This window comes from Monodelphis domestica, chromosome X, assembly GCF_027887165.1.
Source record: "Monodelphis domestica isolate mMonDom1 chromosome X, mMonDom1.pri, whole genome shotgun sequence".
NCBI lineage: Eukaryota > Metazoa > Chordata > Mammalia > Didelphimorphia > Didelphidae > Monodelphis > Monodelphis domestica.
The window spans coordinates 7,915,661-7,941,377 of record NC_077235.1 but is presented as its reverse complement, the minus strand read 5'-3'; the positions used below and the strand labels follow the sequence as shown (position 1 = coordinate 7,941,377).

The 25,717-nt window shown below is 44.8% G+C and overlaps 1 protein-coding gene and 1 long non-coding RNA gene across 3 annotated transcripts in view; one reads left to right on the top strand and one right to left on the bottom strand.

The window, feature by feature from the left end:
* Positions 1-610: 610 nt before the first annotated feature.
* Positions 611-25,658, top strand: LOC103093091 (uncharacterized). Of its 2 annotated transcripts, none has more exons than XR_474832.2 (5): positions 611-705; positions 935-1,052; positions 2,355-6,099; positions 6,452-6,582; positions 25,168-25,658. It is a non-coding gene; the product is annotated as an uncharacterized LOC103093091 (long non-coding RNA). The 2 variants fall into 2 exon arrangements; XR_008914775.1 differs by lacking the exon at positions 25,168-25,658 and adding an exon at positions 20,252-20,672.
* The window catches only part of SLC6A14 (solute carrier family 6 member 14), a 28,526-nt gene continuing 8,806 nt past the window's right edge, over positions 5,998-25,717 (bottom strand). The window contains exons 5-14 of the mRNA XM_001363633.5: positions 24,801-24,939; positions 22,348-22,480; positions 20,237-20,377; positions 17,539-17,767; positions 13,886-14,011; positions 11,967-12,085; positions 11,099-11,198; positions 10,709-10,818; positions 7,113-7,280; positions 5,998-6,144 (exon numbers count right to left, since the gene is read on the bottom strand). Coding sequence (XP_001363670.2) covers positions 5,998-6,144; positions 7,113-7,280; positions 10,709-10,818; positions 11,099-11,198; positions 11,967-12,085; positions 13,886-14,011; positions 17,539-17,767; positions 20,237-20,377; positions 22,348-22,480; positions 24,801-24,939 — 1,412 coding nt within the window. The remainder of the gene's footprint in view (positions 6,145-7,112; positions 7,281-10,708; positions 10,819-11,098; positions 11,199-11,966; positions 12,086-13,885; positions 14,012-17,538; positions 17,768-20,236; positions 20,378-22,347; positions 22,481-24,800; positions 24,940-25,717) is intronic.

The window sequence follows — 25,717 nt, the reverse complement described above, 5'->3', positions numbered from 1 at the left end:
CTCAGCCTATGTCATAGCAACCTCCCTTCCTTGGCTTATTTTTACCAAATCTCTTCCCTTCTCCTTGAGCCCCTTTCTTCCTCCAACTTCTCTTGACATCGTTCTTCTCTGACAGCTCACCTTTCTTCTTCTCTTTCTAATCCTGACTGGGCCTTTCCTGTTCCCCTTTCTTCTTCCTCAAATCTTTCTGACTTAGGACTTTCTCTTTTAAGTTCTCAAGTCATCTCCCAAGTTTCCTCCACTCACATTCTAATTCCTCTTACTGTTCCTCCTACATAACCTCCTCCTGGTTGGACAGGTGTTAACATCACACACACACACACACAACCAACAAAAAACGAGAGGTACTTTTCACAACTGTGGCTAAGGAAAAATTCATAAAGCTAGCCGGAGAGTAGTCATCAAAAGAAGACACGATCTAAAACTTTTACATGAACAAATTCAACTTGCACCCCAAGATCCTTCTTTCCAGCCATACCTGTTCCCCTTAAGAGCAAGATTACCTTGACTACTTTTATTGGCATCTGCGTGCTCCGCACGCACACTGCCCGAGACACTGACGTCATGACGTGAAACGCCTGACGTAGGACGGTGGGGCCTTGTGATGTAAGGAAGGTAACCAAGGGCACAGACTCACAGACCGACTTGGGAGTTGCCGGGGGGCTCCAGGCGGAGAGACAGCTTGCCTTTCACCTCTCCTTAAAGGTCAGTTTTGAGGGCCACTGGTGGCCCTTCCTCCCTATCCTTCCCTCTATTTCTCTTCTCCAGCCTTCCTCCACCATTCCCTCCCTCGGGTCCTCGCCCCTTGCCCCTCCTGTTCCCCCGGGGCCTAGTCGAAGGCATCTTGCCCTCGGCTGCCCCCCCCCCCCCCCCCCCCCCCGCGCCCGCCATCTTTCCCCCCTGGTCATTCCTGTCCCTCTCTTCTTCTGTGCAGGGGTGCTTGTGACTAGGCCGCGATTATGCTCCTTGCGATTCCCTATCTTCTGCTGAGCGGTAGCATCTTCGCAGTCTTCTGTGCGGTGGTGTGGATGAAGGGCTGGCAGTGGTTTAAGGTAGAAACCCAGGCCACAGCTAAGGACAGCAACACAAACAGAAACTGACTCAGGGCAGTAAAAGAGAGGCGCAAGAGAAGAAGGAGGAGGAGGAGGAGGAGGAGGAGGAGGAGGAAGCAGCGGAGGAAGAGAAAAGAGAGAATCCATTAGGGAAAAAGTGTGGCCCCGCCCCCTCCCCTGCTGCCCGCCCCTCTCCAGAGCCCCGCCCCCTCCATCCCCCACCCTGCCCCGCCCCCCAAGGCCAGGTAGAGCAGTTCTGTTTAGCTAGGGAGCCTGAGCCTTTTCTCTCCTCTCCCTCTCCACACTGGGAGCCTAAGATAGAGGTAGCACCTGCTGCAGGTATGTGGAGGGAGCACCTAAGGCCATTGCTGGTGGCCTTCTCCCAGGCCTTGTGTCTCTGTGTCTGTCTTCTTGTTCTTTTCCCCTCCTCTGAGTGTGCCTTAAGCTTGCCTCTAGCCCTGGAATGGCCCTCCAGGTTGCTGAGGCCAAACCCTGGGGCAGGGGTGAGTGGGGGGGGGAGGGGGGAAGGGGAAGGGGGCAGCCTCTGTGGCAGACCTCCTGGAATCCAAGCCTGGGAATTCCAAAAGAGGAGGGCTATTTTCAGTGAGTTCATAGGTGGGATGACCTTCCGTTGGGCAGCTTTGTAGAAACTTTCCAACCAATGGAGGCCATGGGAGGAAGGGCCCCATTGGGGATGTCGAGGAGCAGCAGCTCCCTTGGCCCAGTAGTTCTTCATGCTCTTCTCACTGCTGCTACTGCAGCACCTGGAGGCGAAAGCGGTTCAGTGAGTCAGAAAACGAGTGGCAGTCCTGCTTCTGCTGCCTGTGAGTGTGAGTGTGAGTGTGAGTGTGGGCTACTAAGCTCACTGTGGAACAAGTTCTTGGTTTTCTCCTCTGTAAAATGGGGACAGCATTTGTCTTGCTTAGCTCCTAGGGTTGTAAAGAAAGTACTTGGCATATGTTCTAGAGCTGCTACTGGAGCAGAACCTAGGGCTGTTTCTGTTGAGCTAATGGGCCCTCAAGTTCCTCTCCTGCCTCACCAAGCCTTGTTTTCTTAGCCCAGTTGAGATAAAGAATCCTTGGTACGGAACACAGTACCTGGCATATCTAGAGTAGGTGCTTGAGAACTCACGATGGGCTCCTGGCATTCAGCAGCCAATTGAAAATATTTTCTAGCCCTTAAGGTTGGAAGAGGCTAGAGGTGGGACAAAGGGAGCAAGGCCGCACTTAACGGCCATTCCACTTCTGGCTGGGAATTTTGAAACTCCCTAAAGCGTAGATGGACACTTTCTCTCCTTTCCAGAAAAAGATCCCTGAACTAGAACCAGATGAGTTTGACACCTATGACAGCGATATGGCTACTTCAGAGGACGTCTAAAATGGATTGTGAGTGCGGAGCTTCTCCAAAGAGACCCCGAATGATTGCCCGCACTCAGTTTTCTTAGAGAAGAATTCAAATGCTAAACCTTAGGGTGGAAGACTAGAAGCTTCCTGAGCTGGACCACTTTCTAGTTTCCCCAAGCTTGAGTGGGTATTTCAAGTCCCAATTGATCAACAAAAAGATCTAGATATTCATGGAAGCCAATAATAAAAACAAATGAACCAGCTCAACATGTGATGACTTATTTGATGTTATAGATAGAATAGGAAACGGTTGGGTGGATGGATGAAGAGAGGCCTGGACCTGGAGTCAGGAAAGCCTGAGTTCAAATCCAGTCTCCCACACTGAATGGTTATGTGACCCTGGGCAAGTCATTTAACCTCTGCCTGCCTCGGTTTCCTCATTTGTAAAATAGGGATAATAGCACTTTCCTTTTAGGTCTGTGGAAAGGATCAACTGACTTTGATGTTTATGATTCTATATCTAAATGCTAGCTATTATAATTGTGATTATTATTTCTGGTGAAAGACTCCTTTCGTCCTGGAGGTTAGTGACTCAAACCCCAGCAACCGTAAGTGTAGCCATCTGTCGATCCTTTTTTTATTATAATGAAAATGTTTTAATCTTTTCAAATCCAAAATAATTTAGTGCGTTCAAAATTTCCCAACTGGAAAGTTACTTGATCTCTAAAACCCTTAGGTTATTGCTGTTAAATTCTTTTTTTCCCCCCGATCCTTTTTTAACCAATTAATTGACTCCACATTGCTAATGGACTGTCGCTGTAGTTAGAAAGGAAGCCATTAAAGGAGATGATCCATAATTGTCTATCAGGATTGGGATTTGACTCTAGTGGTACGCAGCTGTTCCCTTTCCCACACGTGAATGAATGAGAGATTCCCTTAGCAGGAGTGGGAAGGCGTGCCTGAGGAACACGTGCTCGTTATCCCATATGGGATTGTCCCATCTCAGTAGCATTCAAGGCCTTTATTGGGTACTTCCTGGAAGGCAGGCCCTGGACTAGGCACAGGGGATACAAAGCCAGGGAGACAGTCCCTTTGAGGACTTCACGTTTTAATGAAACCAGATACGGGAATGGTGGGCAGGGAAGGGAGGGTAAGAAGAGATGATGGTCACAGCACAACCTAGTCAAGAGTAATATGGGTCACAGAAGAATTATACTAGTCAGATGAGGACTGAATCCCAGGGAGTTTGTTTTAATATTAGATGAGAACACATAGAGCACTGACAGATTCCTGAGGTACTTTTCTCATAGCCCCCACAAAGATAAGCAGTACAAATATTAGTCTCATTTTATACATAAGGGGAAAGGGCTGGCTTGTGCCCATTCCTGGCCACCAAGTCAGCTCAGATTTGAACCCAAGTCTCCTGACTTGAAGCTGATATTCTTGTCCACCACATCACAGTGGCTCTGCGATAACAACTGGGCCAACTTTTAAAAATCCACCAAATGCTAATTTTGCCTGTTAGCAATTGCCCCGAGAGGCCTTTCTTAAAGACTTTACTTGAGGAATTCAAGAATTCAAGGCCTCACCCAGGGTAGAAATATTCCAAATCCAGGCCTGGCACAATAGACAGACCTCTTCCCTAATGCCCTAGCCAAGTCTAGAGAAACTTCTCACTAGAACACCACGAGGTGATGAGTTTTTTGGCCACAGCAATTGGTAAAATGTGGGATTGTGATTGGAGTCGATGGAAGGAGTTGTGAAATGATATGTCCAGTATAGTAAGAGAAAGTTCATTGGCATAGTCCACCATTTATTACACCGCTTCCCACACCCACCAAATTGTAATCAGAGAAAAGATGAATGAGAATAAGAGGAATTTGAAATCTCTTCTATCTCGAGAATTTTGCTCACATTTTCTTCTAATGGGACAGCATTTAGAACAGTTGCCCAGCAAGAACTAACAATTTCAGAGTAGTAAAGTGTGCTCACTGTCTATAATTGAGAACGTTCTTTCCCAAACTGTTTCTTGGGGTTCTTACTGTATGATGTCAAGTGTTGACCTCTGAAAAACTGACTTTAGCAACATGCATCCTCCTCAAGAATTTAAATGCAGATTTGGGGATCTATGAAAAATGTACGGAGTCTTTTTCCAGTAGAAAATATCTCATTGTCCCAGCCTTTCCCTCCCCTCCCTCTTCTTTATCCCAGGGCTATTACAAGATGCCAAACCCTTCCCTAGGCCAGTATTTGTCAGTTTGATGGTGCTTTTATAGGGTAACATATCAAGATGTCTTGTAGAATATTTCGAACTGCAAAATGTTTTCTAACTAAATTGGGAAAAGGTTGCCTTCGAAGTGACTTACGATGCAACTCAAACAGGGCTTGTGTCAGCAGACCGCACCTCTTAATACACATTTAATCCAAGGAGTTATAAATGCTATATAAGCCTGTTTGTCCTAATTTGACATCTTCATTACTTTCTCCAGGCCCCGATGATCAGGTCAAGAGATCAGGACTTCACGACGATATCAACTTTGAGTCCCAGGATCCTGGATTCCTGAAGACCCTTTTAAGAGGGCCCATGCTTAATAGTACCTTGGTTTGTGAAGTATAGAGTGGAAACGGATTTGAATCAGGACAGAATGAGTACAAGCGAACCTGTCAACATATGTGATTGTTTTAGGACCACTAGCTGTTAGATTTGCTCTACGAAATGGGACCATTTTCGGAGAGCATTCCCCTCAATATGCTTAAAACATAGTAAGGAATCCAGTTCGGTTCCAGTTCCGTTCCCCCCACCGCCATACCACACATAACAAGTAAAAATCAGTGTATCTCTGTGATTGTGTATATGCCACTCCTTATGTGGAAAGGTGACAGAATTAAAGGAGATCAAAGAAATCTGGTATTGTGGATCCTGTTGATCCATCATCTACTACATAAAGGATCCTCCTTTCTGTCCCTCCCCCTCTCATAAAATAGCAATCACGTTATCAATTTGACAATGAACATCTGAGAAATAGCCAATACTTGAAAGTATTATCTGACATTTGCATATTTTCTATAGCACCAATTTACATCATCTCATATAATGTTCTCCTTCAGTGTATATCATTTTCAAGAGATGCTTGTTTCTATCATGCCTTTAATATCTTAGCTCTTTATTTTCTCGCTTTATTCAAAATCACAGACTTCATTAAGAAAATATAAACAGATGATTCAAAAACATTTCAATATCCTTTTGCTTATTAGAGAACTGAATCAAAAATAAACTTCCATTATTAGTAAAAACATTACAAGAATAATTTATTACAAAAAAAAACACATCATTGTGCAACACAGACGGGTGTGCGCCTGAGATGAGACAGATACAGAACAATGACCTGATGGAAATTCAGACAAAGATGCTAAATCCGTGCAGATTCGCTCCATTATGTTAAACTCCTGCTTACATGGCAAGAAAATGTCATAACTAAGTTATACATATAGTATATACATCTTTTTACTCGATGAGCATACAAATAAATAACATGGCTTTTCACTTTCTCTACTCTCTCTGTTCTAAAAGAATCACATTAAATCTATGTTCCAAACTGATCTCATTCAGGTTTTGTGTTGCCACTGACGGTTGGGATTTCGTGGTCGTGCTCCTTTTTGGGATCAACCATGCCACTGTATCTCTCACCACGATGCCGCTCCAGGTATGGGCCCCAGTTGGAAGCTGGTCTACAGCAACTTAGGAATCGCTGAAAGGTGGGGAAAAAAGTTTGGACTGAGCACTTAAGTGTTACAGTCTAGTATGATCAGATGGTAGGTGACATTTTCATTAGAAAAAAAAGATTTAAGTTGATCCTTGCTAAACAAAGACGAGAACAGAATGTACAAATTCACAAATGGTTGGGCAAAAATCTTATTTTCTGCATGAAAAATGATTATCCTTATTATTGATAATGCATATTCCACTGAGAATGAAATTATGTTTTAATTTAATTACTGTTAATGAAATTATGTTAGCTGAAGTAGAAAATCTGATTATGTAAATTATTTCATAAGCCAGAATAATGTTCCAGTGCCTGGCGCCAAGGGACGATGAGGAAAAGAATGTTCTGGAGCCAACAGCTCTTCATCTCACACACCAACCTCAAATTCCCAGAGATCTCTCTGGGCCAGGCCCAACCGTAGAGGTAAGTGTATTTCTGGGGCATCTGCTCAAAACTCGAAAGTCCAACCCAACCAAGCATCATCCTTTTCTACTTTGGCAAGGGGCCAAAGGGAGCAAGACAGTTCCAAAGTCTGGTAGTTAGATAGCTCAGTGGATAGCATAGGACACAAGTAGATGACCTATGCCCGCATGGAGAGTTTGTCCATGCACATTCGGGCATGAGGCTGCTCTCATTCTGTTCATTTTATGTCTCCCCTCTGAGACTACCCCGAAACTGCCCTGTTTAGGACTCAGTTGTACATAACTTTTGCATGGTGTGTCCCGCTCAGACCTTGAGACTGTCCTTTGCATATCTTTGTATCCCCAGTGCTTGGTGCATAGTAGGCACTTAATCAGTGTTCCTTGACTAGTGGCTAATTGAGCTAATTTAAATCGTGCCACCTTATAAGTTAATGCATTGGCATCATGACCATAAGTAAACCGCTTATCCAACCCCTTCCCCCCCCAGCCTGAAATGAACCAGGGACCCAAGTGTTTCTCACTGGTACTCACCTGGATGAAGTTGCCTTTGGCTTTCACTATTTTCACAATGGCTATAATGGGGATCCAGATGATGCAGAAAATAATCATACACCAGCCCAGAGCAAGTCCCCAAGTAGGGTAGGGGATTTTAGCGTAGTCTGGTTCCTGAAATGTCACCAGGGACCAGATGAAAATGGTCTGTTAGGGGGAAATTCAGAAAATCCAAGTTAACTTAAAGATCAGAGTGTTCTATCCAAAAGGCATCGCAACTAAAACGTCCATTCAGGTCTTTCAAAATACCAGCCATTTGTCACAGACGGTTCCGATTTCAAAGAAGTCTAGGAACTTCATTGGGCATTTTAGGAAGCCGGCAGGATTTTAGAAGTGCTTTCAAACACAGAAGATCACACTAGTACATGGGCAAACTAAAGGAATGTGCTTTGTCTTGGGATTTCCCAAAATAGTCATTCGTATAAATTCTTCAGAACTCCAGGTAGGTGGATGTTCTGTATGTGTTTCAAAAAATAGCGTACTGTAGTGGCCAGCGTACTTATTTAAAAATAAAGTCAGATATTCAAAATCTATACTGTGGCAGGAGTGCGGGGCGTTCCCTAGCAGTTTTTTCAGTCTGGGCAATTCTAAGACAAACATCAATCCAAATAGTTCCACAGTGAGAGAGTAAAATATGGAATAAGACTGGGAGAAGTTCTGTTACCCCCAGCGATGAAGCTAGGTCCTCTCCTCCATCCTACTCACTTTCAAAGCTCTTGCAGAAGGTAAGGGATGGGAGGAAGAAATGGGACTCTGAGTTTGCTTGGCCTCCATAGAGAAAGCTAAGAGTTAAAAAGGAAAAGTCTTTTTTTAAACTTTTACCTTCCATCTTAGAATCAGTACTGTGTACTGGTTCCAAGGCACAAGAGTGGTAAGGGCTAGGCAATGGGGGTCAAGTGACTTGCCCAGCAGTGTCTACGGCCAGATTTGAACCCAGGACCTCCCATCTCTAGGCCTGGCTCTCCATCCACTGAGCCATCCAGCTGCCCCCCCAAAAAGAAAACTCTTTAAGGCAGTGTCCACACAGCACCAAAATGAAGGGACTTCAAAGTCAGAAGCAAATTCAACCTAGGCTTTTCAAAACGTGTAGATAACAGTGACGACACCATCTGAGTTGTCAGCCTTTTCACTTTGTCTGTTTTCCTTTGGCTGAATCTAACATGTGGACCCTGGCTAAATGTTGCCTCTATGTCAAGTCAGCAGTCAACACTTTGGCTTTGGAACTCAGTGCACCCTTGCAAATAAAATCATTGAAATTCTATCTGTTCTCCATACTGACATGCAGATGTCTGGGCGCGACAGTGGAGCCAGTGCTTCTCCACAAGAAACCAGACTGCTTTCAGACAGTTCCTTAGCCTTGCCAATGTACCTGCTATTTAATTTGAAACTGAAATACTCTTAGTGCGCACAACGCGCAAGGACAGGGGCCATCTTGAGTTCACTACAGTGTCCAGATGCATTTCTTTTCAAGGGCCCAGCCTGGGATTCCCTTCATGCATGGCACGCCCAGTGTGGGGCACTGGTCCCTCCAATGGAGACTGACGGCAATTGGCCTACAACTTAGAGCCTTAGATAACTGACTGTCAGAAGCAGCACAAGAACCAGCCAGGACTTCCTTATTTCAAGGTTGGCCCTCAGTCTACTATCCCATGCTGTCTCTCAAACAATTATGTATAGTAGACCGCCATAGCTATTTAATCAGAACAGCTGGGTGGCCAGTGAATAGAGTTCCAGGCCTGGAGTCAGAAAGACCCAACCTCCTACATTCAAATCCAGCTCAACCACTTTCTAGCTGTATGACACTGAGGAAGTCATTTTGCCCTGTTTGCCTCAATTTACTCATCTGTAAAAGGAACTGGAGTAGGAAATGGCAAACCACTCCAATATATTTGCCAAGAAAACCCCAAATAAGGACATGAAGAGTTGGACACAGCCAACCCAGTGCCTGAACAACAGCAAGCCATTTAATCATTGAACAATTACACGTTCCCAATTAATTCAACTCCACAATCAATCCCCTCCTTCCTGATGGACAGTTTCCTGGTTTGGGACATTTTTAATAGTTGCAACTGGGTGTCAAGCTTTCCAGGAACTCGACTGTGGCTTCTCGTAAAGCCTGGGTAGCTACAAAAACAGCCCAAATGAAAGGTTTACAGCATGGTTGTAAAATGCATGTGTTGACAGCAACTGGGCTGGCTAAATGCAAAATGCTGCCAGAGCCATCAAAGTTACCAAAAAGGCTTTTTCGACGGAAAGTTTTCCAATTAAAGAGGATAATAGCTGCCATCTCTATAGTCCTTTACGTTGCACACAAGGCTTTATGGCCATTATCTCACTTGATCTTCGCAGCCACCCTATGAGGTAAGTTATTTTATCCCCCGTTTCATAAAGCCAGGCTCATAAAGGTTAAGCAACTTGGCCAGACACACACAACTGAAGGCCGAGATGGCATCCGACCCCATGTCTCTCCTGACTCCAAGACTAGCACTCTCTTCCAGATGGTGCCATGGCACCTTCTTGGTTCAATTGCCATTTTCCGTAGGCATGACTCAGACCATTGAAATGTGCCCTGGGCTTGCAAGAAGAGTCATGGCTCTCTGCATAGCCTCAAACGTTAGGGTTAAAGCTTAGGAGATCTCTGTAGGAGCCATGGTATTGAAAAATGAGATTCAGCCTTCTTCCAGATTCTATAACTAAGGAAAGACATCTCTGTATAGGGTCAAGCTAACTAACCTTCCACATCCCCTGGCTAAGGGGTCAGCTATTATTATGGCAATAGTCCTACAAATAAAGAAATCAGAAGAAGAGCAACTTTTCTGCAAGTCAGTCAGCAGTGGGACGTCTCAAAGGATAACATCTCAATGATTTCTCCTTTTTGCCAGAAATGAAGTTCCCTAAAATCCAATTCCTCCTTCCTCCACTTTACAGAAGAAGAAACTGAGGGCCAGTGAGGGGAAGTGGCTTGGCCAAGGTAACATGATTAGAATTATAGGATCCTACTTTGAGGGCGGACAAAGTGCCATCTCTTCATTTTACAGAGGAGGACAGTGGACCTCAATGATTGCTTAGGCCCTAGGGTCAAACTGATAGCACAGGACAGATTCTCTATCTCTAAATCTAATATTTCTGCCTGCATCCCAGCTGCTACTCATTGTTGAGATTTGAATTGTTCTTGAAATGTCTTGGGTTTTGTATATATGGTTTTGTCTCCCCAATGAGTCTATAAACTCTTTCGCCACAAGGACTATGTGTCAATTCTTCTTCTGTGTTCCCATGGCACTTAGGCCACAATGCTAGTAGGTACAAAGTGGGAAGGCTTAATAAGCAATTGTTTAGTTTCCTAAGTAGCCATATGGGCCACCCTTCCAGAATGGGGCCTACAGGCTTCTTGGGGGGCTGTTGCAGTTTTTGTGTTGGGCTCCTCAAAAGAAAAATGGCTCTATGTGAAAAGATGAGTGCTGTTTCCTATTTGCTGTTTTTTGTCTTTACCCTGTTGTGGGATCCTTTTTAAAAGAAACATCGAAAAGCCAGATACACACGCGTGTTCTTTGCTACCCGATCTCTTTCATACTTACTATCAAAAGAAGAGGAGTAATGAAAAACCAGCAGGCTCTCCACCACAGCCAGAATATCCATCTCTTTGCTCCAATCATCATCTCAATGTCTTCAATGAATCTGTTCCCACCTAATGAAAAACCCATTAATGAATGCATTGTGACCAGCAGTCATGTAAGCTCCAGTAGGAATCTCGGTCTCCAATTCTCTTGGCATGCCTGAATTAGTTTTGTCCTTTCCAGCAGCAGGATTGCACACACCTCTAAATATGTCTGCTTAACAGAGTGGGCAACTCAGTTGAGTTCCAAATCACAACAGGGAAAAGTGATGAAAGAAACCAGGTAAATAAGCCTATCCTGGTAATAGCCTTTACAATAATGCTTTTACAGACAATTTCACAGATGGCTTACCATAAATCCATATGATCCCTACTATTTCCAGTATGGCTGCGATCAGAATGCCCCATCCAGCACAGAAATGGTCAATGAGATGAACCCAGTAAATTCCGGCCTAGCAACAAAAACAACAAATCACTTCTAGATACAGGAGGGGAAACAGAATGGCACAAAACAAATGGCTTTGTGAGGTTCTCGGGACTCCATTTGCTCATTGCATTTAAATAGGTTCTATAGCATTTCCTTCCACCTAAGAAATGTGAAAATGAAAGTTTTTCAAATGTGAGCACAAGATGCCTAGAGAGTGTCAAAGCGGGATTAAACAATCCCTTCTCACTCTTCCTGTGCCAAAGAGGCACCCAGGACGATTCCTTTAGAAATGGCCACGGGTATTTCTTTGGGGGTATAGCTAGTTTCTGATCATGCTGGAGAAGGAAATGGTAAACCATTCCAGGATCTTTGCCAAGAAAACCAAGAAACCCCCTGGATGGTGTGGTCCATGCAGTCATGAAGAGTCAGACTTGACTCGACAACAAACGTTCTGTAATTATAGATCTTAAGTTGGAAGGGAACTTGGAGGTCACCAAGTCTAACATCCTTTTTTGACAGATGAAGAAATAAGGGCCAGGAAAGATCAAATGTTTTTGCCCAAGGTGACTTTGGTTGTTAGTGGCAGAGCTTTGATTTGAACCCAGGCCCTCTGTCTTCAAATTCAGTATCCTTTCAGTTATACCATCATCAGCCAATAGAGATCAAATAAGTGCATGCATAGGTTTGGTCAAGGCCAATAGTTTATCATCATTCTGAGACTTGTCGGTTATTGGATCCATTCACCTCTGAAGGAATCAGAATAGAATTGCTATGAAAAAAGTAAATGTTCTACCTGAGTTACACAGACCAGACCTAGTAAAAACAAAATCAAGCAGCACCCCAAAGTTATGGGAGCTCTCAATCTCTTCATCACTTGGGGAAATAAATCTTGAATGGTGGTTGTAATTGTTTCTGTAGAGGAAAAATGATAATTTACATGTCAGCTTATTCATCATTAAGGTCTAGTTAGGATTCTTGGAATTCAAATGCAGTAAATCCACCCACAAATGGTTCCCGAGCTGATATCATTTTGGGGGTGCAGGGCCAGGGAAATCTCCAGGGACACTTCTTATTCTTAGGCCAGACCCCGTATCACCCTCTTTTCCCCCTCTTGCATTGTCCAGGAGTTAGCCTGCTGCCATTCCCTTTGGCTCTCACCACCTAGAGCTTCTGGCCAGGACTTCCCTCTTCTCTACCCCACTGAAAGAAGAGATGGGAATGTTCTCTCCAAGATCTCCCTTGTCTTGTTATGCAGGGAGTATCTCCTGCTGGTGGAAAAGGGATGCAAAAACGAAAACTCGAGGATTAGGGCTGCCAAAGTATAAAATGTCTCTGAATAAGTCACTCCTGCCCTTTGCTAGAATGTAAAAGGAGCCAGGCTGTGCTTTCCCTTAGCTCCAGTGAGCTTCTCTTCTTGTAGTAGTTCCCCGAAACCCTTGTACCCTAGAGGAATTTTCAGCCACAGACTGGCATCCCCCACCACCCTTTCTGCAATTATCCCCGTAGGGACAGACAGAGGCACATATTGGTGCCGAAAGTGAGTGGTTAAAAGGACTGAAGTCAGATTTAGTTCTATTTCAGAGGGAAACAGATTCAGCCTGTCCCAGTGTCTTCCTTCTGTACAATGGAGGGCTCTCCTAGGGGTTTCCGTACTGATACTCTGTGCTCAAGGGCCTCGTTTGGTGCTTTCAGAGATAAAGAAGACTTAGAAGACAGGATTCCTGTCCTCAATGAGCTTGCACTCTAGTAGAGGAGATATGACTAGAGCCCAAGGACCAAGAGCAAACATACAAAACAATGGCCTGTTAAGTACCTAGTGGCTCAAATGATGGGCCCTTCCTCTCAGAACTATTCTCTAATCCGATTGTCATACTAATGTTACATTTAGCAGTTTGTGTGTATGTGTGTGTGTGATGAAATGTCCCCACTTGGAAGGGAGCTCCAAGAGGGCAATACTTGTGTCTTATGCGAACGTTGTAGCTCCCCAAAAGTGAAGTGTGGTGCGATTCCCACAGCTGCTGTTCAGTGAGTGTTTGACCACAGTCATGTCAATATAAAGACTAGTTTTGTGTAAGGAGAATCACTGAAGAGCTTGTGCTTGGACAAAAGGTAGGAAAATGTATTCCTTCCTCTCTGAAGAAGTGGGGGACCAAGGCTACATTACATTGCATATATTCCCAAACTGAGTTGATAGGTAGCTTTGCTATGTTGAACTCGTCCGTCCATCCCTTCTTTCCTTCCTTCCTTCCTTCCTTCCTTCCTGCCTGCCTTCCTTCCTTCCTGCCTGCCTTCCATCCTTCCTCCCCCCCTCCCTCCCTCTGGTGAGAGGATAGCTTTGCCACAAAAGTAATGTAAAAACACAAGATACTAATAATTGTAAAGCGAAATGAATGAATGGGAAGGTAAAAGTATTGATTTAACCAGAGAAAAGGTATATGTTGGGAAGCAATGGAAAGCAAAGTAGAAACAAAATGATGATGGGGAGTCTTAAAAAACAGACCAGGGAATCTGGGCTTTCCCCTGAAGCCAACAGAAAGGCATTGAAGGGTTTTGAACCAGGGGTTGGACAGACAAAATGAAATTTGTGTTTCCGGAAGCCTAGTGGGGAGCAATAGGAGATAGTCTAAAGGAGGCTGTTTTGAAATAAAGACAACCTGAGTGAAGCAGAAGAGATTTTCTTCTGAAATATTACCATCCCTCCAAATCACTTACCTATTGAAGCAAACTGAGAGTCAAGACCCAAAGTCAAAAGCATGAAGAAAAATAGTATAGACCAAAACGGGGCAACCGGCAGTTGTGCGAGAGCTTCTGGATAGGCAATGAATGCCAAATCAAAGCCTAGAAAAAGGTATAATATTTGGAGTTATCTTGGTTAAAAACAAAGCAAACAGATTTTCCTCCAGATTTCTAAGTATGATGCTGGAAGAAATCATGTTTCCATTTGGCCATCACACTCCTCGGCGATGTTCCTTATCAACAATGACATTTTACAAAATTTGTTTGATTTGTTTCATGACGTAAAAATGAAAATCTATTCAGTCTGCATTGAGTCAGACAGTCCTTGTCCTGGAGGGGTTACATTCTTGTGGGGGAGACAACAAGGAAACAAATGTACATATTTCAGTAGTTGTCTCTGAAAATATTTCATGTTTCCAGGTTCATGAGCAATGCTACTGTGCGTCAATGCCAAATAGTAATGTGGTCGTCTTACCTTAGTCAGAAACTTCCATATACTCCAAGTTAATTCCAGTATCCAAAAAAGACCCATTTGGCGGATCATCTTCTGAGACTTCGCCCTTTTCTCTACATTTTCCCCGAGTCATATGGTCCACAATACCCCTTTATACAATGGGTGACTTCAGCAAACTTGTAGGTAAAAGAAAATCCTAAAAATTGAATCCTATTTTTCACTTTGATGGTGGGTTACAGATTCGGGGAGAATTCATCTTCACTTCTGATTTATCTTCAGTTGTCAGGAATCAGAGTAGAATAGATTTAGGTGTGGAAAGAACTTCAGAGGTCATGTAGTCTAACCCTAGTCATTTTACAGATAAAGAAAATGCAGCCTTCCTCTTTTAAGTCCCAACTAAAATCCCCCCTCCAACATGAAGCCTTCTCCAACTCCTCTTCATCCTAGGGCCTTTCCTCTTCAATTTCCCTCTCCTATTTCTCCTGTCCATTGCTCGTTTTACATACATTTGTTTCCTTGTTGTCTCCCCCACAAGAATGTAACCCCTCCAGGACAAGGACTGTATTTTGCCTGCTCTTTTTGTGTCCCTAATGCCCCTGCAGACAGCGGGCACTTAATCACTGTTAATTGATTAATTGAAGTGACTTGCCCAACAGCATACAGGTCTGACATTCTTTCATCTTCCTTCCACAGCCCTGGAGTGAGGTGCTCCAGGCTCTTGCCCAGGCCAGGTGACCTTAGACAAGTTATTTAGCTGTATGATCTTTGACAAGTCACTTAGCCCTTTTGAAATTTAACTTCCTCAGCTGCAACATAGGGACTAGAATAACAGGTCTTATTCCTGCAAACCCAGAGTTGTATAAGAAAATGTAGGTCAAGTGGCTTGCACACTTTAAAGTGCTTTGTAAACTTCCACTGTTGTTAGTGCTGTCATCATCACCATCATTTTCACTATTTCCCTTCTCTGGCCCTCAATCTCCTAATCTAGAAAATGAAATTGTTGACCAAGAAGGGATCCAAGATCTGAGAGCAGGAAGGAGACTTCGAAATTATTTCGTCATTGCCCAGGTGATGAAACTGAGCTGAGAAAGATTATGTGACGTAGTCAGGGCTCTTGGTTCCAAATGCAGTGCTCTCTGCACTATATATCAGAGAGAGCCGCTACACAGTTTCGAAGGCCCCCTCCAGCACTGGTCATGGATCCTCCCTCCTGGTCTGTCAAATGGGTGAATATTTGAAAGAACCTCGGGGGTGACACCCATTCATAAATCCTTCCAGAAGGCCAATAGTCACCACTGATTAATCTACCTTAGAAGCGGGGATTTCCATCCATCGGCTTGTCTCATAGAGTAGTTTCAAAGAAGGCTATTTTAACTTCCAGCCATATGGCCTGGAGGTGTATTTGAAACACAACTGCGACCAGAAATGGAGGGGGAAAGCATATGGTACACTTGCTGGTTGGAGCCTTCCAGCTTCTATGCTTCCTCAAATACTTTGTCAGATACTATAGAAGGCACGATTCTACTATCATCAGCAATGATGACTTGTCACAGTCTGCCATGTCATCGGATTTGTTCCCTTCACATCCATTCGCTGTCCTTGTACCAGCTTCACTTAGAAGACTTCTTTGGAAGAGTCGATTTGAGCTAGATCTTATGCCAAGCTCTGGCCAGACTAATTTTTAATTCCCCTCCACTATTCAGAATCTCCTGCCTCCTCTTTTGTTTTGCAAATGAGCTTCCAGTGTTGCCCTTGGCTGCCAGGTCCAGTTTGGCAAGGAGCGGGAGTGTTTGCTTGCTCAGGCAATGTGGAGGCTCCTTAGACTTGATTATTGTAGGGACTGTTTTGCATTGCTAAACTTATCTAAGAAATAGTGATTGAAACCGGGCCTTTGCTTTGGACTGTTTCCCATTTTTAAGAGTTGACAGCTGACAGCTTGTTTAAGCAGGCCAGACGAGAGGTGCTGTAACTGTGCAAACCCATCTCCTTTTCATCTTCTCTCTAATCTGGTGTTGATTTTGACCTTCAGAATAAGAGGCGATGATCTGATTCTGAAATGCCTCGGGCCCTTGGCTTCTGTTGCCATTCGGTTAAAATAGGATGGCTTTCGGACCCTTTTGCTAAAGACTGTTACAGGCCTGAAGCTCCTGGGAAGTCTCCAAGCTTTGGAACCCTCTCATTTCTTGACACCTAACTGTATTTTCTCCCACAGTTCTGAGCATACTCCCCTTTGGCCATCTTAGCACCAATGTCTCTGAGTATCAAGACATGAATTCACTCAGTCTGTAGGATCTGGTGGTGTTCTTTGTAGACCACATCTGTTTTTTCATCCTCTGCAATGGATGTTGGCTCATGGGATGTCATTTTCTTGCGCAGTCCCCCACTTGCTTAGGTCGCCGCACAGGTATAATTGTGGCTAAGCATCTCACGAAATGACATTCTGGGTTGACTCGAACCCTTGGTGAAAACAACAGATCTGAATCTTCTGTCTTCCTCTTCCAGGAGACCTTTAGTGAAAGCCATCCGTCCATGAAGCAGCAACTTCCCCAGAAGCAGGGTTAGCAGTCAAGTTAATTAAGTTCTTCTATTCTTCTGCCCTTCCCCATCCCACACGGGGATCTGGGCCTCATCCTAACTTATAAGTGCTAGATGCTAGCTAGCTGTTATACATTTTATACATGTAATATGTTAGAAACACTAACCAGCATCATTATTATTTATGAGAAAAGCAGTTCCTTGAGTTGTTTATCAATTCACTGGTTTCCGAACAAAGATCTCACTTAGAATAACAGGTGTTAAATGGCTATTTGGAGGTGGTTTCAGAACTTTGACTCTGGCCCCGTCTCACCTTCTCCAGTGCCATCACCGCCTATCAAAGCAGCAAGGCCTTTAGGGCCTTTCTTTAGCTCCATCTAGTGCCAGGGCCCCATCTGCCACCTTGTGACAGAGCAGCTGGACGTATGCCCCTGGGTGGGGCTCCTGAAGGCAAGTGTGGTCCTATTGTACTCAAAGCCTCTCCAGCCTGGTAAGAGCTACCATAGTTGGTGTTCCAATGGTAGAGGCCTTGAGAGCCCAGAGGCACCTCTAACCCGAAGCACTTCGAGCAAAGCTTTCTCCCTTTCTCAGAGCTTTACAGAGTATTCTTGGGATGAGCAGCAGCTTCAGCATTTCATACCTGATTTGACGACCTGGGAGACCTCCTTTCCAGATATGTGAGCCATGTGGCCCAATATGGAAAAAATGGCAAATCCAGCAAACACACTGGTCAAGCAGTTTGTCAAGCAAACCACGATGGCATCAGAGTAGCAGTTGTTATTAAACTTGTTGTAGGAAGAGAGAGCAACCAGGCCACCCCAGGCCACTGAAAGCGAATAGAATATCTGGGTGGCAGCGTCTTTCCAGACCTAAAAAAGAAACCCATTTGGGTGAAATGGTCCATGTAAGCCCGGCCTCTTTGGCATACATAATAGGTATGTGAGAGAGGTGCGCAGCATCCTCTGGCCGCCCCCTCCCCAGAAGGTGGCCTCTCGGCCAGGCCTCTACCCTCTTCTCTCTCCCTCAACACGCTTTCACGTTCTAGCCCTCGGGGCCCTAGAACAAAACTCTGAAATTAACCCCTGTTAATGTGTGCTAATAGTTAATGTGGCATCCCCTCCTAGGTACGATGTTTGCATTTTAATGATGCCCTTCAGGAGCAAATACCAAGCTCACTTCTTAATGGAAAGGTGGGACTTTCTGAGCCCATCATCCCACCCACCGTGCTCCATCTTTAGCCTTCACCTTTGGCTTTTGGATCCCATTCTGCTCCTAACCAAAAGCAGTACCACCAGCATTGACAGTGGTAGGAGCCCTGGCAGGCTACCCCCTGTGAGGTCATCAAACAGATGTCTATTAAGCTCATGTAACACTAAATGGCAGAGATTATTCATTATGATTCATCAATCTTTTGTCATTCATCTTCTCATAATAAGAAATTGCTGTGGTTCTTAGAACGTATAATTATAAGTAACTTAAATTTATATACGATATTGCTTTAGACTTTAAGAAGCACTTTTACAGTCTCGCGCTATCCCTTGGCTATGGAAAGAACACTGGATTTGGAGTTGGGGGAGCTGGGTTCGAGTCCTGAGTCTGACTTGAACAAGCCATTTAAACTCTCCATGGGGAAAATAATGCTTCGATCACCTACCTTATCTGATGAGTTTGGGGGAGAGAGAACTTTCGAAACCTTTTGGCATCACAAAAATGGGAGTTAACCTTATTATGATGTGACTGTACAAAGGATCTCTGATCTCCTCATTCTGGAGATCTCTTCTGCCCAACTAGATCACTCACAGTCCTTCTGCCTGAGTGCTGGTGTTTAGACACTTTTTCATTTGTGTCTGATTCTCTGTGACCTCACTTGGGGTTTGCTCGGCAGAGTTACTAGAGTGGTTTGCCATTTCCTTGCCCAGCTCCTTTTATAGATGAGGAAACTGAGGCAAATGGGACATGACTTCCCTAGAGTCACTTAGTGTCTGAGGCTGAATTTGAATGAATGAAAATGTATCTTCCTGATTCCAGCCCTGTTTTTTATCCACTGGGCCACCCGTGTATCAAGCAGTTAAAAGACTTGTTTGGGGTCACACGGTTAGTAAGTGTCCAAGGCATGATTTGAACTCAGGTCTTTCTGACTCCAGGTTCAGCTCTACAAGCCTCTATGTCTAGTTCTCCCTGTCATCAAGAGCATATAATGAGAGGATTAGACCTGATAACCTCTAAGGCCCCTCCCACCTATAAAATTATGTGGCTATGATCACCATTTTATCCTCCTAACAACCCCCTGAGGTGGATAGTAGTAATATAATCCTCGCCATTTTACAGAGGAGGGACCTGAGGCTCAGAGAGAAGAAATGAGTTACTGGAGTGTCGCTGAGCTGGGACTAGACGTTGTGCCCCAGTCACATTTGTACTGTGCTTTAGATATACAAAGCATGTTATGTCTGTTATGGTTCTTTGGGTCTTCCCAACCCACACACATACATTAATAATGGCTATTTCTGTTTCTTTCCCATTTCCACAATTGAATGTAACCAGCACCCCTCAGAGGGCAGGTCGGTGATATAGTGGCTAGAGCCCTGGGCCTGGAGTCAAGAAGACCTGAGTGCAAATTCAGCATCATACACTTACTAGCTGTGTGACCCTGAGCAAGTCACTTAACCCTGTTTGCCTCAGTTTCCTCATCTTTAAAATGAATCAGAGAAGGAAATGGCAAACTACTTAAGTATCTTTGCCAAGAAAATCCTAAATAGGGTCACGGAGAGTCTAACGTGACTGAACAACAACAGCACCCTTCAGAATAGAGCCTGCTGTTTTCTTTTCATCCTTTTGTCATTTTTAGCTAAAGCCTTATAAGAAGGAAAGAATATGCCCCCCTTGTAATTGCCTGATCATGCTGAAAAAAGGGGGATAGAGGGGAAAAGGGAGGGGTGGCAAGAGGACCTAGATCCCCCAAAAACGGGAAATATTCGACTCAGGTTCTAGACAAGCACACCACACGCTGGGTGCCATCTCTCCATTTGCTAGTGTATCCCAGTGGTGAAAAATAGCTCTTGCCCACCCAAGTTTGTCATAAGGTGCAGTGGGACATTGATTTAGAGGTGGAAGGGACTCTGGGGATGTAAGCTAGTCCAACCCTCTCACTTTACATATGAGGAAACTGAGGCTCAGACATGGTAAGTGACTAGTTTAAGGTCCCACAGATGGTAAACATCTGAGGCAGGAACTGAACCCACTGACTCCAAACCCAGCATTCTTAGCACTGCATGGGCTTGGCCAGCTGTCTTGTGCACGTCATCTCATCCAAGCTCCTTGAAAGCATAACTGAATCTTACCTCTGCTTCCTGCAGTTTGGTGAAATTCGATTGCTGCCCAATATAGTAGGAAATGCCTTTGGAAGCACCTTCGAGCGTTGCCCCTCGCACTAACAGGATGAACAAGACAACGTACGGGAACAAGGCTGTGAAATAGACCACCTGCCAAGAGAAAAGGGGATCGTGAACAATGGCCGTTGTCTAGCAACACCTAGTCTGGCATCACCCTTTTAGGGAAAGAAAAATGGCTCCCCAGCACTAACAGAGATGAGGAACTTCAAAGCGACGGGGACCCAGGATCCCAAGCTCCTGCCAGTCTCCATAATGATGCATTCTCCTTTCTGGCTTTTCTCGAAGGATCTATTTAAACACCAGCAGCACCTCAAAAGAACATTTCCTGTGTTCCCTTTGTAAGTGAAAGCCTAGGCAGCCATGATAATCTTAGGAGTAAATATATAAATCTTCCATAAATATAGTCTACTGGGAAAGCCAAACAAAGGCTGCCCTTCGGAGGCTTAGGGTACCATCTCTATGAGAGGCAGTGTGGTATAGTGGATAGAGAGCTGACTTTGGAGCCAGGTTCAAGTTCCATCTCTGAACCATTCTTAGCTGTGCAACCAAGTCATTTAGCCTTTAGGGCTACAAGGAGTTTCTCCACCCAGAAGTTCCCTATACCGGATGAAATCACAGGTCCTCTCCCCGTCTCCATGATTAGTACATATTCGACCCCCACAGAGAAGATAAAAGTACTTAGAAACATGCCCCCTCTGCCATTCTCAAAAAAAGCAATTTAAAATGCCCAGCAGACCCCTACAGCTTCCGTATTAGTTCAATAATCAGCATCCCAATGACTGGTCCTTATAAATGTGGGTTCTCTTTAGAATCATCTTCCAGAGATAACTTCCACAATCACCTCGGAGGGCTTCCCAAATTCAAATCACCCAGATAAGCTAGGATTTAAAGGGATTCTCCCAGTATTGACAGCACAGGGAAATGAAGCCCATGTTTTCAAAATGTTCAATGGCAAAGTCAATACTGTGAAGTTGTCCCATGGGTGTATGGGTGCTGCCAAAGTGTTTGTAGGAAGAGAGTTTGGATGTGCTTGAGGTAAGCAGGTTATTAGGCTAGACCTCAGCCTAATATGTTCTACTCTAGCATGGAGGACTCTAATGTGTAGACAGATCCAAGATGGAGGCCCATTTGGTGCCTGGAATAATGTGCGCCTCTAAGAGAATGAAGACCTGTGGTAGTTCCCTTGCTTTAAGAAACTTAAGACCCAGTGGGTAGAGTTCAAGGAAAATATAGTGTGATCTCTTAGAGCATAAGCCTTTTGTTTTGGTGGGGAAGAAGGATTCAGAGCTATTGTCCTCCAAAGCCTTCCAATTCTCCCTTCCATGAGCCTCTGGGGGCTGGATTCAGGAATCGCAGGACTAATCAGGTTCCAGAAATAGTCATGGAAGACATACCATGAAGTGGTGGGGGCAAGGGGATTCCAAGCTGGAGCCTGGGCATACCTAAATGGAACAACAGCTCACGGTGGCCTAAGGCCTGGCTTTGACCACTATCTGCCCAGGGAAAGCAGATGTAGAGTCTTGCCTATAAGCTTGCCACGGCCCAATCCATTATCCTATCAAAATCTTCTGGTCCTGTCCCAGTGCCAGATTTCTGAGTACAAAGACTGTGAGACCCTTAATCTCAGGGTCCTGGGCTCACATTGGGCATGAAGATAAGACGGTCAAAGCCTCTCCTTGTGACAAAGCTTTACTATTCATTGCTGAACAACTTAGTGCACTCAATTATCCTGGGCTGGATTTTCCAGTTAGAGGATTAAAGGTAAATACTTTTTTGCATATTTAAATATGACTATAGAGTATATACAAACACACATTGCTACAGTGCTTGAAGCTGACTTGCTGGGAACTTGGCAGACTCCCCCAAGTCCCGGCGCTGCAGCTAGGTTCTCTGCCCACCGCTCCCCTAAGCGTGTTGTTTCCCCCATTAGGGTGGAAGCTCCTTGAAGACACAAATGTCTGGTTTGGTATTTGTTTCTCCAGCACACGTTACAGTCCCTGGTGTATGGGAAACACTTCATACATTTTTTTTTCTTTTACTCATTCATCCATCCCAATCACCTTGCCAGAAGATTTGATTCCTTTAAACAGTGCCGCTCCAACTATAAGCCAGGCCAGAAGTAGGCAGAGTGCCAGGTACCACACGATCTCACCAGTTTCTTCCATGCTACTGGAACGCCGGAGTGCCACTTTGCTGAAAATGCAAAAGTCGTGTATAAACAAGGAGCCACTGGTGTGGTCTTTTACACACAGAAAAGTTTGGAGAAGTATCATGGAATGAGGAGGACCTGCGTTCAAATGTGGCCTCAGATGCTTGCCATGTAACCTTGGCCAAGTCACTTAACTTCCACTTGCCTCAGTTTCCTCATCTGTAAAATGGAGTTACCTACAGCACCTACCTCCCAGGATTGTGCTGAGGATCAAATGAGGTGATGATTGTAAAGCACTTAGCATATAACAAGCACTATATCAATGTTGTTATTTTTATTATATATGAATGCTATTATCATATAAATATTATTATTAACCCAGTTGCATCTTAGGAAGCTTGTGGCAGTTAGTAATTAACCCTCTTTTACAGAGAGACAAACAGTCCGTTGTCAGCCAGAGCCAAGCCAAGACATTGATTGCTCTAGGGGAAAGATAGAGAGAAGTACTGAATGGAATCCTTTAGCTAGCAGTCCAGAAATGTTATTTAAAAGTGCCTTTTCTGGAGAAATGGCATTCTTCCATTTCTGCCATCGTTTTCTTGGTTTCCCAAGTTCCCGATCCAGAGGAGGCCACTGGAATTTCATTTCGTGTTTCTGACCTCGTCCCATTTTGAGACTTCAGTGGATCCCAATGGTCCCAAACCTTGTACATAAACATGGCTGTCCAGATCAGGGGGACTCCTCCTTGGCCAGATCACTTGTGGAGTCTGGGCCTAATATACTTCCAGGAGCAACAATCAAAGGCACTGAGGAGGCTGAAGTCTGGGGAAAAGAAGACTTACAGGAAGCACGGAGGGCCCCAAGTATCTGAAGAACTGGCATATAGACAAGAGCCAAGTATGCTGGGCAACTCCAGAGTAGAATGAAGACCACTGGCTGGCAGTGACAGGAATGCAGATTCCAGCTTGCTATAAGGAAGAACCTCCTAGCAATTAGAGCCGTCTAAGAGTAGACTGGGATACACGGTTTGGTGAGCAACGAGTGCTCTGTCACTGGAAGTCAAAAGGGCAGAGATCTCAGAGCTGGAACAGGCATTGGCGAGTGAGCATTCCCAGAGGAGGGAAAAGAAGACCCAAGAGATTGAAATGACTTACTTGCCCAAAGTCACCCAGAAAGCTTCAGAGTGGGGATTTGAACCCGGGGATTCCCATTCCAAAGCCAGACTGCTTTCCCCTACTCCTGTGACTCACAAAAGTGTTCAAGAACAGGCTGGAGCACCATTTAGCAGGCATATTGCACAGAAATAGCATGAATTGTGCAGCAGAGACTTCGATGCCCACCCCCTGGCCCTCCCAACACTAAGAGGCTTCGTAGCACCTTCTAGCCAGAGAGCACTAAGTGGTACATACTTGGGTACATTCTTAAGCCCACGATTAGCATTTAAATCAGTACTTATGGAAAGAATGAAATGATGGCAAACCAATCAAGAGACAATAATTGGGGCTGGCCAGAGCCATAAGTAGCAATTCTGCTGCTAGAGCAAGCACCATAGAAGCAGGGGGAACCTCGAACTTCAAGACAAAAGGCCCCATGGTAGGGAAAGAAAAATCCTATGTTGCTAGGCCTTGGGATCAGGGGCTACCAGATATCAGGAGAACCCTTGTGGAAAGGGGGAACAGGGTGGCAACCAGCCCCCGAGACCATCTCTGGGGTAGCTGTGCATCCTGAGAGCCATCCTAGAGCTTCCCAGTCGAACCAGTTCTCCCTGTGTATTCAGCTCACTTATTTATTCTACTACTGAAGGGAGGACAAGGGTTATCAACTAACTCCTCTATGTTTCAACAACCTGTGGCCAAACCTCAGTCTCCCCACTCTAAGGCACCCAGGCCACATGCAGAGTAAGTTCAATTCCACTCATTTCAGTGCAAAACACACTTATTAGTAGTGAGTCTGTTTTGTGTGCTGTAGAAAGACAAAGCTGAGGCCAGTCTTTGCCCTTCAATGGAAACCATTCTGATTTCAGCTCCTTAACTTTTGTTTAAAACCCTCATCTTCCATTTTGGAATCAATACTATATATTGGTTCTGAGGCAAAAGAGCAGTAAGGGCTAGGCAATGGGGGTGAAGGGACTTGCCCAGGGTCACACAGTGAGGATGGGTTTGAGGCCAAATTGGAACCCAGTACCTCCCATCTCTGGGCCTGACTCTCAATATTCTGGACTACCCAGATGCCCCCCAGTTCCTTAACTTTTCACATGAGATAACAAATAGATGACACTGGCAGGTTTGGTGTGAGCTCTTTACCAGGCTCTGTAGACATTCTGCTGGCAACTTGCTTAGGCCCCAGAACATCCGGGATACTTACTCCCAATACTGCTCACTGGGAAGCTGTCCTGGCTGTTCCACCTGGGTGCCGTTTATGCAGGTCTTATTGTTGTCGAGTACCCATGAGTAGTTCATTTGGACAATGTTTCCCATAGCCGTGCTCACGTTACAGTGAGTTACTGAAGAGAAAAAAAAAAACCCATAGTTAGCCCTGGGAAAAGGCATGTGTTGTTCCTGAATTCATGTGTGTGTGTGTGTGTGTGTGTGTGTGTGTGTTTTGGTTTCATATTTCTGAGATTTAAAGTATTGACCCAACTGCTCACTTTTGAGCAGAAACAACCAGCAGAGTATTCCCAGTGGAATCAAAATAAGAATAACCCTGATAAAATCTCTTCTATTATCCTCAGAACAGCTGCGGGGAACTTGCTCCAAAGAATAGGCCAAAGATTCACAGGAACAATAATCTTGCTAGAACTCCATGAAGCTGAAATTGCAAAGATGCCCCAGTTGCTTCCTTGGGTTGAGAGTTTGCCTCGAAGGAGCCGGGTGTACACCAGTGCTTCCTGCTGTCGTCTGTTGTAAGTAGCACAGCAGAGAAGGGTGCTTGTTCCAAAGAATAGAAACTGGGGCCTGCTTGCATCTCTATTTTCTGGAATGTTCTTGATGTTCCTGAGATATTCCTATTGAATTGGGTGGGCTTTGACAATGATTCCGCTAAGGATTTCCTTTTTGTTGTCATTTTCCTGTTTCCCGCCCTCCACCCAGCCTTCTTCCTCTCTCTCATCTCCTCACCTCCTCTTCTTGCTCTACCCTGTTTGGCCATCTTCCTTTCTTCTCTCTCTGTCCTATAAGGAAGACCTCTCAGTGGTCAGCCTGGGCCCTGCCCAATCACACTGGCAACACTAAGAGTTATATATGCTGCTGGCATCCCATATGTCGTCTCCCAGGTCATTTGCC